Source organism: Bombina bombina, chromosome 1 (assembly GCF_027579735.1).
Source record: "Bombina bombina isolate aBomBom1 chromosome 1, aBomBom1.pri, whole genome shotgun sequence".
Taxonomy (NCBI): Eukaryota; Metazoa; Chordata; class Amphibia; order Anura; family Bombinatoridae; genus Bombina; species Bombina bombina.
In genome coordinates, this window is record NC_069499.1 from 8,139,685 (window position 1) to 8,157,133 (window position 17,449).

Consider the following 17,449-nt stretch of genomic DNA (forward strand, 5'->3'; position numbering starts at 1 on the left):
GCTCCTCACACCAAACTTCACAGAAGCATTACGTCATTAGATCAACAACAGCTTTCTAATTCCCTCAAACCTCTCCTCTCATCCTTCTGCTCCTTTTCATGCCCTGACCAATCTATCGGCCACTATAATTCCACCCTTACATCCGTCCTTGACAATCTTGCCCCTCTTACCATAGCTCGGAAATCAAACACTCATTCTCAGCCCTGGCATACTCCTCTGACACGATACCTACGCAGATGTTCCTGTACTGCTGAGCGGCACTGGAGAAAATCTAGGAGTTCAGCTGATTTTCAACATTACAAATTTATTTTGAACTCCTACTACTCTGCCCTTAATTTCCATAAGCAACACTACTTCTCTACTCTTATCTCTAATCTTTCTTCAAACCCAAAATGTTTGTTCTCCACTTTCAATACTCTTCTCTGCCTTCCCCCACCTCCTAATACAACTTCTCTGTCAGCTCAAGACTTTGCAAACCACTTCAATAACAAAATCAACTCCATCAGAAATGAAATCAGCTCTCAACATAATTCCATTCTCTCACCCCCTCAAATGCTCTCAATCAACCACAACCCACATAACCTTAAACTTAGCTCCCCTGTTACTGAGGAAAAAGTTTCGGCACTTATACTGTGCTCTCACCTCACTACCTGTCCCCTTGACCCTATCCCCTCACAGCTACTCCCCTCCCTCTCTGCCACCCTTACCCCTATACTCACACAGACTTTCAACCTCTCCTTCAGCACCGGTATATTTCCCTCATCGCTGAAACATGCACTGGTCACACCTATCCTCAAAAAACCTTCCCTTGATCCTACCTCCCCATCCAACTACCGCCCTATTTCCCTCCTCCCTCTTGCATCAAAGCTTCTCGAAAAACTAGCTTATGCACGCCTATCCCATTTCCTTACAATAAACTCCCTCCTTGACCCATTGCAATCTGGATTTCGTCCCCATCACTCCACAGAAACAGCAATTGTTAAGGTTACCAACGACCTACTTACAGCAAAAATCAAAAGGCCACTTCTCTCTGCTTATTCTCCTTGATCTGTCCGCAGCCTTTGACACTGTTGACCACCCTCTCTTGCTCCAAACCCTCCAATCCTTCGGCATATGTGACACAGCCTTCTCGTGGCTCCCTTCCTACCTGTCAAACCGTACCTTTAGTGTAGGCTTCTCTGGGGCCTCCTCTGCCCCGTCACCACTTTCTGACAGAGTACTGCAAGGCTCTGTCCTCGGTCCCCTTCTCTTCTCAATCTACACGTCATCACTAGGTTCCCTAATAAAGTCCCATTGTTTATAATATCATTTGTATGCCGATGACACCCAAATCTACTTCTACTTCTCTGCACCATACCTTTCTCCTTCCTTGCTAACCCGTGTCACTAACTGTCTTTCTCACATCTCCAACTGGATGTCCTCTCACTACCTCAAGCTAAATCTCTCCAAAACTGAGCTCCTTATTTCCCCCCTTCTTCAAAACTCTCCACCCCCAATCTCTGTATAACTGTCGACAACTCCATAATTACCCCCTACCCCGCATACCCGATGTCTCGGGGTCACATTTGACTCAGATCTTTCTTTCACTCCTCACATTCAGTCTTTGGCTAAAGCCTGCCGCTTCCACCTTAAAAACATCTCTAAAATTAGACACTTCCTTACACAAGACACAACTAAGATTTTAATACACTCTCTCATCCTCTCCTGCCTCGATTACTGCAACTCTGTCCTCTCTGGTCTCCCCACGTACCGCCTAGCTCCTTTACAATCCTTAATGAATGCCTCTGCCAGACTCCTCTTCCTTACAAGTCGCTCTTCATCTGCTGCACCTCTCTGCTAATCTCTTCACTGGCTTCCTCTTGCCTCTAGGATCAAACACAAAATTCTCACTCTGACATACAAAGCCCTCAACTGCACTGCTCCCCCCTATATCTCAGACCTTGTCTCCAGATACTCTCCCTCCCGTCCCCTTCGATCTGCTCACAACCTCCTACTCTCCTCCTCTCTTGTCACCTCATCACACTCCCGTTTACAGGACTTCTCCAGACTGGCTCCCATCTTGTGGAAATCTCTGCCTCGCTCCACAAGACTCTCTTCTAGTTTTAAAAGCTTCAAGTGCTCCCTAAAGATACTGTTCAGGGATGCATACAACCTACGCTGACCTTTCTTTAGACCAGTTCCTCTCCTCCATTGCTATCCCCTGAACCCCCTTAGCATGTAAGCTTAAGAGTCCAGCTGTTTGTTGATCACCTTCTCAAGAGCTGACTACAACAGTGCAACTCTTGGCAGGGCCCTCTACCCATTTGATCCCTAGAACTTTTTTTTTTTTAACTCCGCCTTTGTTAATAGCGCTTAGGAATCGGTTGGCGCTCTACAAATACAAACGATAATAATAATAAATAATAGTTGTATATATTTAGCTTGTGAGTGCCAAGGGAAGTGATTATTCTGTGAATAGTGAATAAAAAGTGACAGTTATCCAAGCAGTACTTAATGGGAGTCTACACAAAAGCATAGTTGTCTTTATATTTATCCTGTGAGTGCATATATAGAACATCAACTTGTAACACTAAAACAAATATGAGGCCAAATGAATAATTTACCTAATAAACAAGGGAGGGCCAGATCAAACTATCTTGAGGGCCACATATGGCCGGTACTTTGAGACCACTGATCTAAATCATCCACTTTTGTTTTCAACAACACGGTCCCTTAAAGTTATCCTCATATACTACTAAGGTGTGCTTGTGACAGAAGCTATCCACCCTGTTTCAGAGCAGTTATGGGATGGCTGTCATCGATGTTATCTGCCCCTTTGCTTACATGTTGCCTAAGTGATTCTTACACCCTTCCTAAGGCATCTCAGTTTTTGATGTCACCCACCCGTATTCTGGGCGATTGCACACATATTGTTGGTGACTAGTGAGGGTTTAGGCAGCAATATAACAAATACACAGAGGATATGAGCATGCCAGTCCTTTGAGAAAGCTGTAGGTGAAACGCGCGCTTGATGTCCTTTGGTTTTGACTCATAATTTTGCTATTTTTCTACAGGCCATGGTCATATGTTATGCAAGGAACAGTTATTGTGTTTTGTGGGGTTTTTTGGCAGGGTTACGAGCTTTATCCATGTTCCTGCACTGGGTAGGATACAGGCTTTGTGGGTCCTTTTTGTAGGAACATTGACTGAAGCTACTCACTCTACATTAGGTATCGAATGTTCATCTTGTGCTCTTTTGTAGTGTAATCTGCTTCACCCATGTTCCTGCATTGGGTAGGGTACAAGCGTTGTGGGTCCTGTTGTAGGAACATTTGGCTGAAGCCTCTCATCCTTAATTAGGCAGTAAATGGTCATTATATGTTCTTTTGTAGTGTGAAGGGCTTAACCCATGTTCCTTTATGAGGGTGAAGGTCTGAAGCTGATGTTTCTGTATTATTTGGGAGCAGTCATGTGTACTCTGTATATGGTGGGCACACCCGCTGTTTTTTCTGCCTTTGTGGGCCTAAGAACTTGTTAGTCAGGAAGCCGTTCAGTTTAAGCTTTTTAGAAAGTAGAATCAGCCCTGTCACTATGTGTTTATAGAACCGCATGTCATAACAACTTGTGGTTGTTTTCATTTCCTCTGCAGGAAGATGAGCGCTGGGAATGGGATATGCTCTACACAGAGGTGTCATCAGAGCTGGCTACAGAATGGGACCTAGGCAAGACAGAAAAGGATGAATCTGCACTACCGACTTGACATCTATCTTCACCCTAATGAAACTCTTACTTTTTATATGTATAATATTAAATAAAAGGAGACCCACAGTTTCTAATAAAGAATGACCTCTTGATTATATATTATCAGGACTGGCTTAGACAGTGCTGAAGGTTTCTATAATGTAGCACACACCAACTAAAGATTGGAGAAAAAGAAACCTAAGGCCTGAAATCAAGTCTTTCCCTGTTTATAAGAACCTCCTTCTTCCTAATAATACAGTTCCTATGGACAAGATAGACAGTCTCATTGTTTCCCCAGTAATATGCACTTTAGCAGTTAGCCCAAGCATGGTTGAGGCACACGCTAGATGCGCAGGCACGCTAGATGCGCACGCTAGATGCACATGTTAAAAAGTAACGTAACATTTTGTGAAATATTTTCCATGTGCATCTGGTTTTTGTAATGGGTGCAGCTGTGTAACTCAATATGGTGGGCATCAATGCAACGCCTTGTTGTTGGAGCCGTTGTCTCACACGCTTTGATTTCAGTACTCAAAACAAACATGAAACCCAACATTTTTCTGTCGTGATTTAGATAGATCATAAATGTTTAGAAGAGAAGTTGTGAACTGCTGCTGGCTGCCTGGGTAGGTCCTAATATCCCTAACTCCCTTCTAGACCCTCCCCTAGACCTAACCCTATTCTCCCCTATCCCTGCCTACTTCTTTTGTCTGCCCCCACACAGATTGACAGAGAATGGAGAGCTGCAGGCTTCTTGTGCTTCCCCCATTGCCTTTTTCTATTTTTCTTCTAACTTCTTCAGGATACTGATAGGCTAAAATTAAGTTCCGCTGTTTTGTTGTTCTAATTTTCCCTTGATTAGGTATAAGAAACCAGTTTGTGAATGATTGGGTAAGAAAGGCTGCTCTTGCTTTATTGTCATATGTCTGTAGCATTTCTAGGATTACCGGGATATGCAGTTGAATATAGTGGTGCATGAATTCAGTTTGTTTAGGGAGTGTTGGTTCTCTTATCCTGCATGGGCCGAAAGGGCTGCTTGTTGTGCCTGATGCACTCTACCCCTGGGTGGCCCCCTTTGCAGTATCTGCAAACATTTTTTAACACGCAAACCTGTCGGTCACATTTTTTTGTCATTGTATGCCCAACATATCTTTCTGTTGCCTTCCTCAGTAGTGTTACTGGTGAAACCCCCAGTAGAAAACCCTGTTCTATTACTTACTTATTTGATCTATTTTGCTTCCTTCTCTTGGTATCCTTTATTAAAGGAGCAACAATGCACTACTGGGAGCTAGCGGAACACATTGGTAAGCCAATGACAAGAGGGTAACCACTCATCAGCAGCTAGGTCCCAGCTTTTGAGCCTACCTAGAATTGATTTTCAATCACCATGAAATAAATTAATGTAACAGGTAAGCACAAATGATATTTTCCATCAACTAATTTGTACCTTTAGGAAAGGATGCATAAAGTAGATTGAGCAATTTCCACCCTGGCAAAGCATACTACTATTCCTTTGGAGGACAGTTCCTCTTTCAAGAACTTGTCCTACCATAGAAAGGCCTTTCAGAAAGCTGTTTTCTCTTGTTAAGTGTATCCAGTCCACGGATCATCCATTACTTATGGGATATATTCTCCTTCCCAACAGGAAGCTGCAAGAGTCCACCCACAGCAAAGCTGCTATATAGCTCCTCCCCTAACTGCCATTACCAGTCATTCTCTTGCAAGTCTCAACATAGATAGGAGGTCGTGAGAGTCTGTGAAGAAATAAACTAAGTATAAAAAACCAATCAAAAGTTTGTTATTTTTAAATGGCACCGGAGTGTGCTGTTTATCTCAGGCAGTATTTGGAAGAAGAATCTGCCTGCGTTTTTTCTATGATCTTAGCAGACGTAACTAAGATCCAGTTGCTGTTCTCACACATTCTGAGGAGTAAGGTACTTCAGAGGGGGAATGGCGTGCAGGTTTTCCTGCAAATAAGGTATGTGCAGTAAAATATTTTTCTAAGGAATGGAATTGACTAAGAAAATACTGCTGATACCGAAGTAATGTAAGTACAGCCTTTAAATGCAGTGAAAGCGACTGGTACCAGGCTGATTGATAGAGATATATGCTAAGGTATGTGCAGTAATATATTTTTCTAAGGAATGGAATTGACTAAGAAAATACTGCTGATACCGAAGTAATGTAAGTAAAGCCTTAAATGCAGTGATAGCGACTGGATCAGGCTTATTAATAGACATACATACTCTTATAAGAATGTGTTTTAAAACGTTTGCTGGCATGTTTAATCGTTTTTTAACATATGTTTGGTGATAAAACTTATTGGGGCCTAATTTTTCCACATGGCTGGCTTAAATTTTGCATAGAAACAGTTATAGGGAAGGTAATCCACAGCTCAGCTGTGGCAGTTTTGTTGTGTCTGTTTAAAAAAAATGTCGTTTTTTTTTTTTTTATCTGTTTTTTGCATTAAGGGGTTAATCATCCATTTGCAAGTGGGTGCAATGCTCTGTTAACTTATTACATGTACTGTAAAAATTTCGTTTGATTTACTGCCTTTTTTCACTGTTTTTCAAATTTTGACAAAATTTGTTTCTCTTAAAGGCACAGTAACGTTTGTTATATTTGCTTGTTAACTTGATTTAAAGTGTTTTCCAAGCTTACTAGTCTCTTTATTAGTTCTAACATGTCTAACATAGAGGAGGCTCTGTGTTTATTATGTTTAAAGCCATGGTGGAACCCCATTTTAGAATGTGTACCAGATGTACTGATTTCATGTTAAACAATAAAGATCATTTCTTTCATGTAATTAACAAGAGTCCATGAGCTAGTGACGTATGGGATATACATTCCTACCAGGAGGGGCAAAGTTTCCCAAACCTTAAAATGCCTATAAATACACCCCTCACCACACCCACAAATCAGTTTTACAAACTTTGCCTCCAAGGGAGGTGGTGAAGTAAGTTTGTGCTAGATTCTACGTTGATATGCGCTCCGCAGCAAGTTGGAGCCCGGTTTTCCTCTCAGCGTGCAGTGAATGTCAGAGGGATGTGAGGAGAGTATTGCCTATTGAATGCAGTGATCTCCTTCTACGGGGTCTATTTCATAAGGTTCTCTGTTATCGGTCGTAGAGATTCATCTCTTACCTCCCTTTTCAGATCGACGATATACTCTTATATTTACCATTTCCTCTACTGATTCTCGTTTCAGTACTGGTTTGGCTTTCTACAAACATGTAGATGAGTGTCCTGGGGTAAGTAAGTCTTATTTTCTGTGACACTCTAAGCTATGGTTGGGCACTTTATTTATAAAGTTCTAAATATATGTATTCAAACATTTATTTGCCTTGACTCAGAATGTTCAACTTTCCTTATTTCCAGACAGTCAGTTTCATATTTGGGATTATGCATTGAATTATCATATTTTTTCTTACCTCAAAAATTTGACTTTTTTCCCTGTGGGCTGTTAGGCTCGCGGGGGCTGAAAATGCTTCATTTTATTGCGTCATTCTTGGCGCGGACTTTTTTGGCGCAAAAATTATTTTCCGTTTCCGGCGTCATACGTGTCGCCGGAAGTTGCGTCATTTTTTGACGTTATTTTGCGTCAAAGATGTCGGCGTTCCGGATGTGGCGTCATTTTTGGCGCCAAAAGCATTTAGGCGCCAAATAATGTGGGCGTCTTTTTTGGCGCTAAAAAATATGGGCGTCATTTTTGTCTCCACATTATTTAAGTCTCATTATTTATTGCTTCTGGTTGCTAGAAGCTTGTTCACTGGCATTTTTTTCCCATTCCTGAAACTGTCATTTAAGGAATTTGATCAATTTTGCTTTATATGTTGTTTTTTTCTTTTACATATTGCAAGATGTTCCACGTTGCAACTGAGTCAGAAGTTACTACAGGAAAATCACTGCACAGTGCTGGAGCTACCAAGCTAAGTCTGCTATAAACTTTTGGTATCTGTTTCTCCAGCTGTTATTTGTATTTCATGTCATGTCAAACTTATTAATGCAGATAAAATTTCCTTTAGTACTGTTACATTACCTGTTGCTGTCCATCAACATCTAATTTTCAGAGTGTTCCTGATAACATAAGAGATTTTATTTTTTAAATCCATTAAGAAGGCTATGTCTGTTATTTCTCCTTCTAGTATACATAAAAGTCTTTTAAAACTTCTCTTTTTTTCAGATGAATTTTTAAATGAACATCATCATTCTGATACTGATAATGGTTCTTCTGGTTCAGAGGTTTCTGTCTCAGAGGTTGATGCTGATAAATCTTTGTATTTGTTCAAGATGGAATTTATTCGTTCTTTACTTAAAGAAGTGTTATTTGCATTAGAAATAGAGGATACTGGTCCTCTTGATACTAAATGTAAACGTTTAAATAAGGTTTTTAAATCTCCTGTAGTTATTCCAGAAGTGTTTTATCTCCCTGATGCTATTTCTGAAGTAATTTCCAGGGAATGGAATAATTTGGGTAATTTATTTACTCCTTCTAGACGTTTAAGCAAATTATATCCTGTGCCATCTGACAGATTAGAGTTTGTTGGGACAAAAATCCCTAAGGTTATGGGGCTGTCTCTACTCCTGCTAATGTACTACTATTCCTATGGCAGATAGTACTTCATTTAAGGATCCTTTAGATAGGAAAATTGAATCCTTTCTAAGAAAAGCTTACTTATGTTCAGGTAATCTTCTTAGACCTGCTATATTTTTAGCGGATGTTGCTGCAGCTTCAACTTTTTGGTTAGATGCTTTAGCGCAACAAGTAACAGATCCTAATTTTATAGCATTATTATTATTCTATAACATGCTAATAATTTTATTGGTGATACCATCTTTTGATATCATTAGAGTTGATGTCAGGTATATGTCTCTAGCTATTTTAGCTAGAAAAGCTTTATGGATTAAACTTGGAATGCTGACATGTCTTCTAAGTCAACTTTGCTTTCCCTTTCTTTCCAGGGTAAATAATCATTTCGTTCCTTTCCTCACAACAAGGAACAAAAGCCTGATCCTTCATCCTCAGGAGCGGTATCAGTTTGGAAACTATTTCCAGTTTGGAATATATCCAAGCCTTATAGAATCCTATAGCCAGCTCTTAAGTACCTATGAAGGTGCGGCCCTTATTCCAGCTCAGCTGGTATGGGGCAGATTACGTTTTCTTCAAAGAAATTTGGATCAATTCCGTTCTTAATCTCTGGTTTCAGAAACATTGTTTCAGGAAGGTACAGAATTGGCTTCAAGTTAAGGCCTCCTGCTAAGAGATTCTTTTCTTTCCCGTGTCCCAATTGACACAGCAAGGCTCAGCATTTCTGAAATGTGTTTCAGATCTAGAGTTGGCTGGAGTATTTATGCCAGTTCCAGTTCTGGAACAGGGGCTGGGGTTTTATTTTATCTCTTCATTGTACCAAAGAAGGTCAATTCCTTCAGACCAGTTATGGATCTATCATTATTGAATCGTTATGTTAGGATACCAACATTCAAGATGGTTACTGTAGGTCTATCCTGCCTTTTGTTTAGCAAGGGCATTATATGTCTACAATAGATTTACAGGATGTGTATCTGCATATTCCGATTCATCCAGATCACTTTTAGTGTCTGAGATTCTCTTTTTAGACAAGCATTACCAGTTTTGTGGCTCTACTATTGGTCTAGCCTCAGTTCCAAGAATTTTTTTCAAAGGTTCTCGGTGCCCTTCTTTCTGTAATCAGAGAATAGGGTTTTGGTATTTCCTTATTTGGACGATATCTTGGTACTTGCTCAGTCTTCTCATTTTCGAAGAATCTCATACGAATCGACTTGTGTTGTTTCTTCAAGTTCATGGTTGGAGGATCAATTTACCAATCAGTTTATTGATTCCTCAGACAAGGGTAACCTTTTTAGGTTTCTAGATAAATTCAGTGTCTATGACTCTGTCCTTGTCAGACAAGAGAAGTTTAACATTGATATCAGCTTGTCAAAACCTTCAGTCACAATCATTCCCTTTGGTAGCCTTATGCATGGAAATGTTGGATCTTAGGACTGCCGCATCAGATGCGATCTCCTTTGCTCGTTTTCACATGCGACCTCTTCAGCTCTGTATGCTGAACCAATGGTGCAGGGATTACTCAAAGATAACTCAATTAATATCTTTAAACCGATTTTACGACACTCTCTGACATGGTGGACAGATCACCATCGTTTAGTTCAGGGGGCTTCTTTGTTCTTCCGACCTGGACTATAATCTCAACAGATACGAGTCTTACAGGTTGGGGAGCTGTGTGGGGGTATCTGACGGCACAAGGGGTTTGGGAATCTCAGGAGGTGAGATTTCAGATCAATATTTTGGAACCCCGTGCAATTTTCAGAGCTCTTCAGTCTTGGCCTCTTCTGAAGAGAGAGTTGTTCATTGTTTTCAGATAAGACATTGTCACAACTGTGGCATACATCAATCATCAAGGAGGGACTCACAGTCCTCTGGCTATGAAAGAAGTATCTCGAATTTTGGTTTGGGCGGAATCCAGCTCCTGTCTAATCTCTGCGGTTTATATCCCAGGTATGGACAATTGGAAAGCGGATTATCTCAGTCGCCAAACGTTGCATCCGGGCGAATGGTCTCTTCACCCAGAGGTATTTCTTCAGATTGTTCAAATGTGGGAACTTCCAGAAATAGTTCTGATGGCTTCTCATCTAAACAAGAAACTTCCCAGGTATCTGTCCAGATCCCGGGATCCTCAGGCGGAGGCAGTGGATGCATTTTCACTTCCTTGGAAGTATCATCCTGCCTATATCTTTCCGCCTCTAGTTCTTCTTCCAAGAGTAATCTCCAAGATTCTGAAGGAATGCTCGTTTGTTCTGCTGGTAGCTCCGGCATGGCCTCACAGGTTTTGGTATGCGGATCTTGTCCGGATGGCCTCTTGCCAACCGTGGACTCTTCCGTTAAGACCAGACCTTTTGTCTCAAGGTCCTTTTTTCCATCAGGATCTGAAATCCTTAAATTTAAAGGTATGGAGATTGAACGCTTGATTCTTGGTCAAAGAGGTTTCTCTGACTCTGTGATTAATACTATGTTACAGGCTCGTACATCTATATCCAGAGAGATATATTATAGAGTCTGGAAGACTTATATTTCTTGGTGTCTTTCTCATCATTTTTCTTGGCATTCTTTTAGAATACCGAGAATTTTACAATTTCTTCAGGATGGTTTGGATAAGGGTTTGTCCGCAAGTTCTTTGAAAGGACAAATCTCTGCTCTTTCTGTTCTTTTTCACAGAAAGATTGCTATTCTTCCTGATATTCATTGTTTTGTACAAGCTTTGGTTCGTATAAAACCTGTCATTAAGTCAATTTCTCCTCCTTGGAGTTTGAATTTGGTTCTGGGAGCTCTTCAAGCTCCTCCGTTTGAACCTATGCATTCATTGGACATTAAATTACTTTCTTGGAAAGTTTTGTTCCTTTTGGCCATCTCTTCTGCTAGAAGAGTTTCTGAATTATCTGCTCTTTCGTGTGAGTCTCCTTTTCTGATTTTTCATCAGGATAAGGCGGTGTTGCGAACTTCTTTTGAATTTTTACCTAAAGTTGTGAATTCCAACAACATTAGTAGAGAAATTGTGGTTCCTTCATTATGTCCTAATCCTAAGAATTCTAAGGAGAAATCGTTGCATTCTTTGGATGTTGTTAGAGCTTTGAAATATTATGTTGAAGCTACGAAATCTTTCTGTAAGACTTCTAGTCTATTTGTTATCTTTTCCGGTTCTAGGAAAAGGCCAGAAAGCTTCTGCCATTTCTTTGGCATCTTGGTTGAAATCCTTAATTCATCTTGCCTATGTTGAGTCGGGTAAAATTCCGCCTCAGAGAATTACAGCTCATTCTACTAGGTCAGTATCTACTTCCTGGGCGTTTAGGAATGAAGCTTCGGTTGACCAGATCTGCAAAGCAGCAACTTGGTCCTCTTTGCATACTTTTACTAAATTCTACCATTTTGATGTATTTTCTTCTTCTGAAGCAATTTTTGGTAGAAAAGTTCTTCAGGCAGCGGTTTCAGTTTGAATCTTCTGCTTAGGTTTTTCATTAAACTTTATTTTGGGTGTGGATTATTTTCAGCAGGAATTGGCTGTCTTTATTTTATCCCTCCCTCTCTAGTGACTCTTGTGTGGAAAGATCCACATCTTGGGTAGTCATTATCCCATACGTCACTAGCTCATGGACTCTTGTTAATTACATGAAAGAAAACATAATTTATGTAAGAACTTACCTGATAAATTCATTTCTTTCATATTAACAAGAGTCCATGAGGCCCACCCTTTTTTTGGGGTGGTTATGATTTTTTTGTATAAAGCACAATTATTCCAATTCCTTATTTTATATGCTTCGCACTTTTTTTCTTATCACCCCACTTCTTGGCTATTCGTTAAACTGATTTGTGGGTGTGGTGAGGGGTGTATTTATAGGCATTTTAAGGTTTGGGAAACTTTGCCCCTCCTGGTAGGAATGTATATCCCATACGTCACTAGCTCATGGACTCTTGTTAATATGAAAGAAATGAATTTATCAGGTAAGTTCTTACATAAATTATGTTTTTTTGTATTTAAAAACATTATCACCAGAGGATTCTGTCGAGGGGGAAGTTATGCCGACTAACTCTCCCCACGTGTCAGACCCTTTGACTCCCGCTTTAGGGACTCACGCTCAAATGGCGCCAAGTACATCAAGGGCACCCATAGCGTTTATTTTACCAGAGGATTCTGTCGAGGGGGAAGTTATGCCGACTAACTCTCCCCACGTGTCAGACCCTTTGACTCCCGCTCCAGGGACTCGCGCTCAAATGGCGCCAAGTATATCAATGGCGCCCATAGCGTTTATTTTACAAGACATGGCAAAGGTTGTGTATAATACACTGGCAGCAGTATTAGTCAGACTACCTTAAATTAAAGGAAAGCAAAACAGCTCTGGGGGTAGATACAGAGCATACAGACGCTTTAAGAACCATGTCTGATACTACCTCACAATATGCTTAGTCTGTGGGTGATATTTGTGACTCAGGGAAGATGATTTAACCTGATTCTGATATTTCTACATTTAAAATTTATGCTTGAGAACCTCCACTTGTTGCTCAGGGAGGCTTTAGCTGCTCTGAATGAATGTGTACACTCGCAGTGCCAGAGAAATTGTGTAGACTGGATAAATAATATGCAGTGCCGGTGTGTACTTATGTTTTTCCAATACCTAAAGAGGTTTACTAAAATTTTTCATAAGGAATGGGATAGACCAGGTGTGCCGTTCTCTTCCCCTCCTATTTTTTAGAAGAATGTTTTCTAATAGTTGCCACCACACGGGACTTATGGCAGACAGTTCCTAAGGTGGAGAGAAGAGTTTCTACTCTAGCTAAGCGTACCACTACCTCTGGCGAGGACTGTTGTGCTTTTTTAGATAAAATGGATAAAAAATGTTTATTCAACAAGGTTTTATCCTGCAGCCCCTTGCACGCATTGCTCCTGTCACTGCTGCTGCAGCGTTCTGGTTTGAGTCTCTTGATGAGGCTTTACAGGCTCCATTGGATGAATATATTTGACAAGCTTAGAGCACTTAAGCTAGCCAATTCCTTTGTTTTCTGATGCCTTTGTTCCTTTGACTAGACTAACGGCTAAGAATTCTGTTTTTTACTATACTGGCGCGCAGAGCGCTATGGCTTATATCATGGTCAGCTGTCGTGACTTTAATAAATAAGCTACTTAACTTCCCTTCAAGGGGCAGACCCTATTCAGGCCTAGTTTGAAGGAGATTATTACTTATATCACTGGAGGAAAAGATCATGCCCTTCCTCAGGACAGGTCCAAATCAAGGGACAAAAAAGGCCTAATTTTCGTGCCTTTCGAAAATTCAAGGCAGGTGTGGCATCAACTTCCTCTAAGGCAGACAACCGGACCTGGAACAAAGATAAGCAGGTCAAGGAGCCTGCTGCTGCCTCTAAAACAGCATGAGGAACGGACCCCTATCTGGTAACGGATCCTATAGGGGGCAGACTTCATTCTTCGCCCAGGCGTGGGCAAGAGATGCCCAGGATCCCTGGGCATTGGAAATTATACCCCAGAGATATCTTCTGGATTTCAAAGCTTTCCCCCCCCCAAAAAAGGGGAGTTTTTGCCTTTCACATTTATCTGCAAACCAGATAAAGAAAGAGACATTCTTGCATTGTGTACGTGACCCATTCAGTTCCAATAGAGGAACAGGGACACAGTTTTCCTCAAATCGGTTTGTGGTTCCCAAGGAAAGGAAACCTTCAGACCTATTTTGGATCTAAAAGATCTTAAACAAATTCTTTAGAATTCTATCATTTAAGATGGAAACTATTCGTACCATCTTAACTATGATCCAGGAGAGTCAATAGAGGACTACAATGGATTTGAAGGATGCTTATCCTCACATTACGATGCATAAAGATCACCATCGGTTTTTCAGGTTTGCCTTTCTAGACAGGCATTACCAGTTTGTAGCTCTTTCCTTTGGGTTAACTACAGCCCCTAGAATCTTTATGGAGGTTCTGGGGTCACTTTGGCGGTCCTTAGGCCGCGGGGCATAGAAGTGGCCCCTTATTTAGACGACATCCTGATACAGGCGTCAAACATCCAAGTTGCCAAGTCTCATATGGACGTAGTACTGGCATTTCTGAGATCGCATGGGTGGAAAGTGAACAAGGAAAGAGTTCTCTATCCCCAATATCAAGGGTTTCCCTCCTAGGGATTCTGATAGATTTTGTAGAAATTAAAATTTACCTGACGGAGTCCAGGTTGTCAAAGTTTCTAAATTTCTGCCGTGTTCTTCATTCCATCCGCGCCCTTTGGTGGCTCAGTACATGAATGTAATCGGCTTAATGGTAGCGGCAAGGGACATAGTACCGTTTGCACGCCTACATTTCAGACCACTGCAACTATGCATGCTCAGCCAGAGGAACGGGGATTACACAGATTTGTTCTCCTGTTAAATCCGGACCAAGAAACCAGAGATTCTCTTCTCTGGTGACTATCTCGGGTCCATCTGTCCAAGGGTATGACCTTCCGCAGGTCAGATGGGACAATTGTTACAACAGATGCCAGCCTTTTAGGTTGGGATACAGTCTGGAACTCCCTGAAGGCTCAGGGATAGTGGACTCAGGAGGAGACCCTCCTTCTAATGAATATTCTGGAACTGGGAGCGATATTCCATGCTTTTCAGACTTGGCCTCAGTTAGCAACTCTGAGGTACATCATATTTCAGTCGGACAATATCACGACTGTGGCTTACATCAACCATCAAGGGGGAACAGAAGTTCCCTAGCAATGTTAGAAGTCTTAAAATAATTCACTGGACAGAGACTCACTCTTGTCTAAAAGCTATCCCTATCCCAGGTGTTGAGAACTGGGAGGCAGATTTTCTAAGTCGTCAGACTTTTCATCCGGGGGAGTGGGAATTCCCTCCGGAGGGGTTTGCACAAGATCAAGCAGGAGAGTGCTTTGGTGCTTTTGACAGCGCCTGCGTGGCCACGCAGGACCTGGTATGCAGATCTGGTGGACATGTCATCCTTTCCACCACGGTCTCTGCTTCTGAGACATGACCCTCTACCTCAGGGTCTTTTCAACCATCTAAATATAACTAATCTGAGATGGACTGCATGGAGACAGAACGCTTGATGTTATCAAAGCATGGCTTCTCCGAGTCAGTAATTGATACCTTAATACAGGCATAAAAGCCTGTCTCTAGGAAAATTTAACATAAGATATGGTGTAAATATCTTATTGTTATGAATCCAAGGGTTACTCATGGAGTAAAGTCTGGATTCCCAGGATATTATCTTTTCTCCAAGATGATTTTGAGAAAAGGGTTGTCAGCTAGTTCTTTAAAAGGACAGATTTCTACTCTGTCTATTCTTTTGCACAAGCGTCTGGCAGGTATTCTAGACATTCAGGCATTTGGTCAGGCTTTGGTTAGAACCAAGCCTGTGGTTAAAAATGTTGCTCCGCCATGGAGCTTAAAGCTGGTTCTTAAGGTTCTTCAAGGAGTTCCATTTGAACCTTTTCATTCCATAGATATCAAACTTCTATCTTGGAAAGTTCCTTTTTGGTAGCTATTTCCTCGGCTCATAGAGTCTCCGAGTTATCTGCGTTGCATTGTGATTCTCCTTATCTGGTTCTCTGTACGGATAAGGTAGTCCTGTGTACCAACCTGGGTTTTTACCTAAGGTGGTATCTAACAAGAATATCACTCAAGAGATTGTTGTTCCATTCTTGTATCCTAATCCTTCTTCAAAGAAGGAACGTCTATTACACAATTTGGACGTGGTTCGTGTTTTAAAGTTTTACTTACAAGCTACTACAGATTTTCATCAAACATTCACCTTGTTTGTTGTCTATTCTGGACAGAGGAGAGGTCAAAGGACTTCAGCAACCTCTCTGTCTTTTTGGTTAAAAAGCATAATTCATTTAGCTTATGAGACTGCTGGACAGCAGCCTCCTGAAGGGATTACAGCTCATTCTACTAGAGCTGTGGTTTTCACTTAGGCCTTTTTTAAATGTGGCTTCTGTTGAACAGATTACAAGACGGAGTCTTGGTCTGCGTTTCATACTTTTTCAAATTTTACAAATTTGATACCTTGCTTCTTCGGAGGCTATTTTTGGGAGAAAGGGTTTTTTACAGGCAGTGGTAACTTCCGTTTAAGTACCTACCTTGTCCCTCCCATCATCCGTGTACTTTAGCTTTGGTATTGATATCCCATAAGTAATGGATGATCCGTGGACTGGATACACTTAACAAGAGAAAACATAATTTATGCTTACCTGATAAATTTATTTCTCTTGTAGTGTATCCAGTCCACGGCCCGCCCTGTCACTTTAAGGCAGGTAATTTTTCCATTAAACTACAGTCACCACTGCACCCTATGGTTTTCCTTTCTCTGCATGTTTTCGGTCGAATGACTGGTAATGGCAGTTAGGGGAGGAGCTATATAGCAGCATTGCTGTGGGTGGACTCTTGCAGCTTCCTGTTGGGAAGGAGAATATATCCCATAAGTAATGGATGATCCGTGGACTGGATACACTACAAGAGAAATAAATTTATCCGGTAAGCATAAATTATGTTTTGTTACGAGGCGGTAATGACAAATTGAATCCATTATCCGATTGGTTGTGCATCCGGTGACCTCACTGAGACATGGACCAATCAGATTATGCAGTCTGATCCTGCTTAGCAAGCTCAGTCCAGCCCTGAAATACCAGGCCATCCTCCTATGAAAAAGGAACATGGCAACCCCAGACAATAGTTTTGGCATTCTGTGGGCCTTGTCAGTGAACTGCAGACATATTCCTATAAGCCTATTTGGCAAGGAGTCCACATTTAATTTCCCCCATAACCCTGAGGGTCCTGATGATCAAAAGTGCTATGAGCCGGCAAAATATTCTAAGGGATCTGCCGCTATGTCGAGCAAGTTTACTATACATGCCATTGGTCAGCGATGATTGCTATAGAGAAAACCCTGCATTGCTGTCCATATTAGCGATGTATTGTAAACAATCCCTTGGAATATAACTGACATGCCTAACTACTAAACTGAACTACACCACAATCGAAAACTAACACTAGACTAATAAATATCTAAACTGTCACATACCCACCACAAGTACCTATCCTATCCTATTAACCCCTATACCACCAAATACTGACCACAAGTACTTATCCTATTGACCCCTATACCGCAAAATACCTATCCTGTTAACCCCTAA

General features: G+C 41.2%; 1 protein-coding gene across 1 annotated transcript in view; it reads left to right on the forward strand.

The window, feature by feature from the left end:
* The window catches only part of IFT43 (intraflagellar transport 43), a gene marked incomplete at its 5' end in the record, with an annotated part of 152,094 nt that extends 148,272 nt beyond the window's left edge, over window positions 1–3,822 (forward strand). Inside the window, 1 exon segment of the mRNA XM_053697105.1 lies at window positions 3,629–3,822. Coding sequence (XP_053553080.1) covers window positions 3,629–3,739 — 111 coding nt within the window.
* Window positions 3,823–17,449: the final 13,627 nt, after the last annotated feature.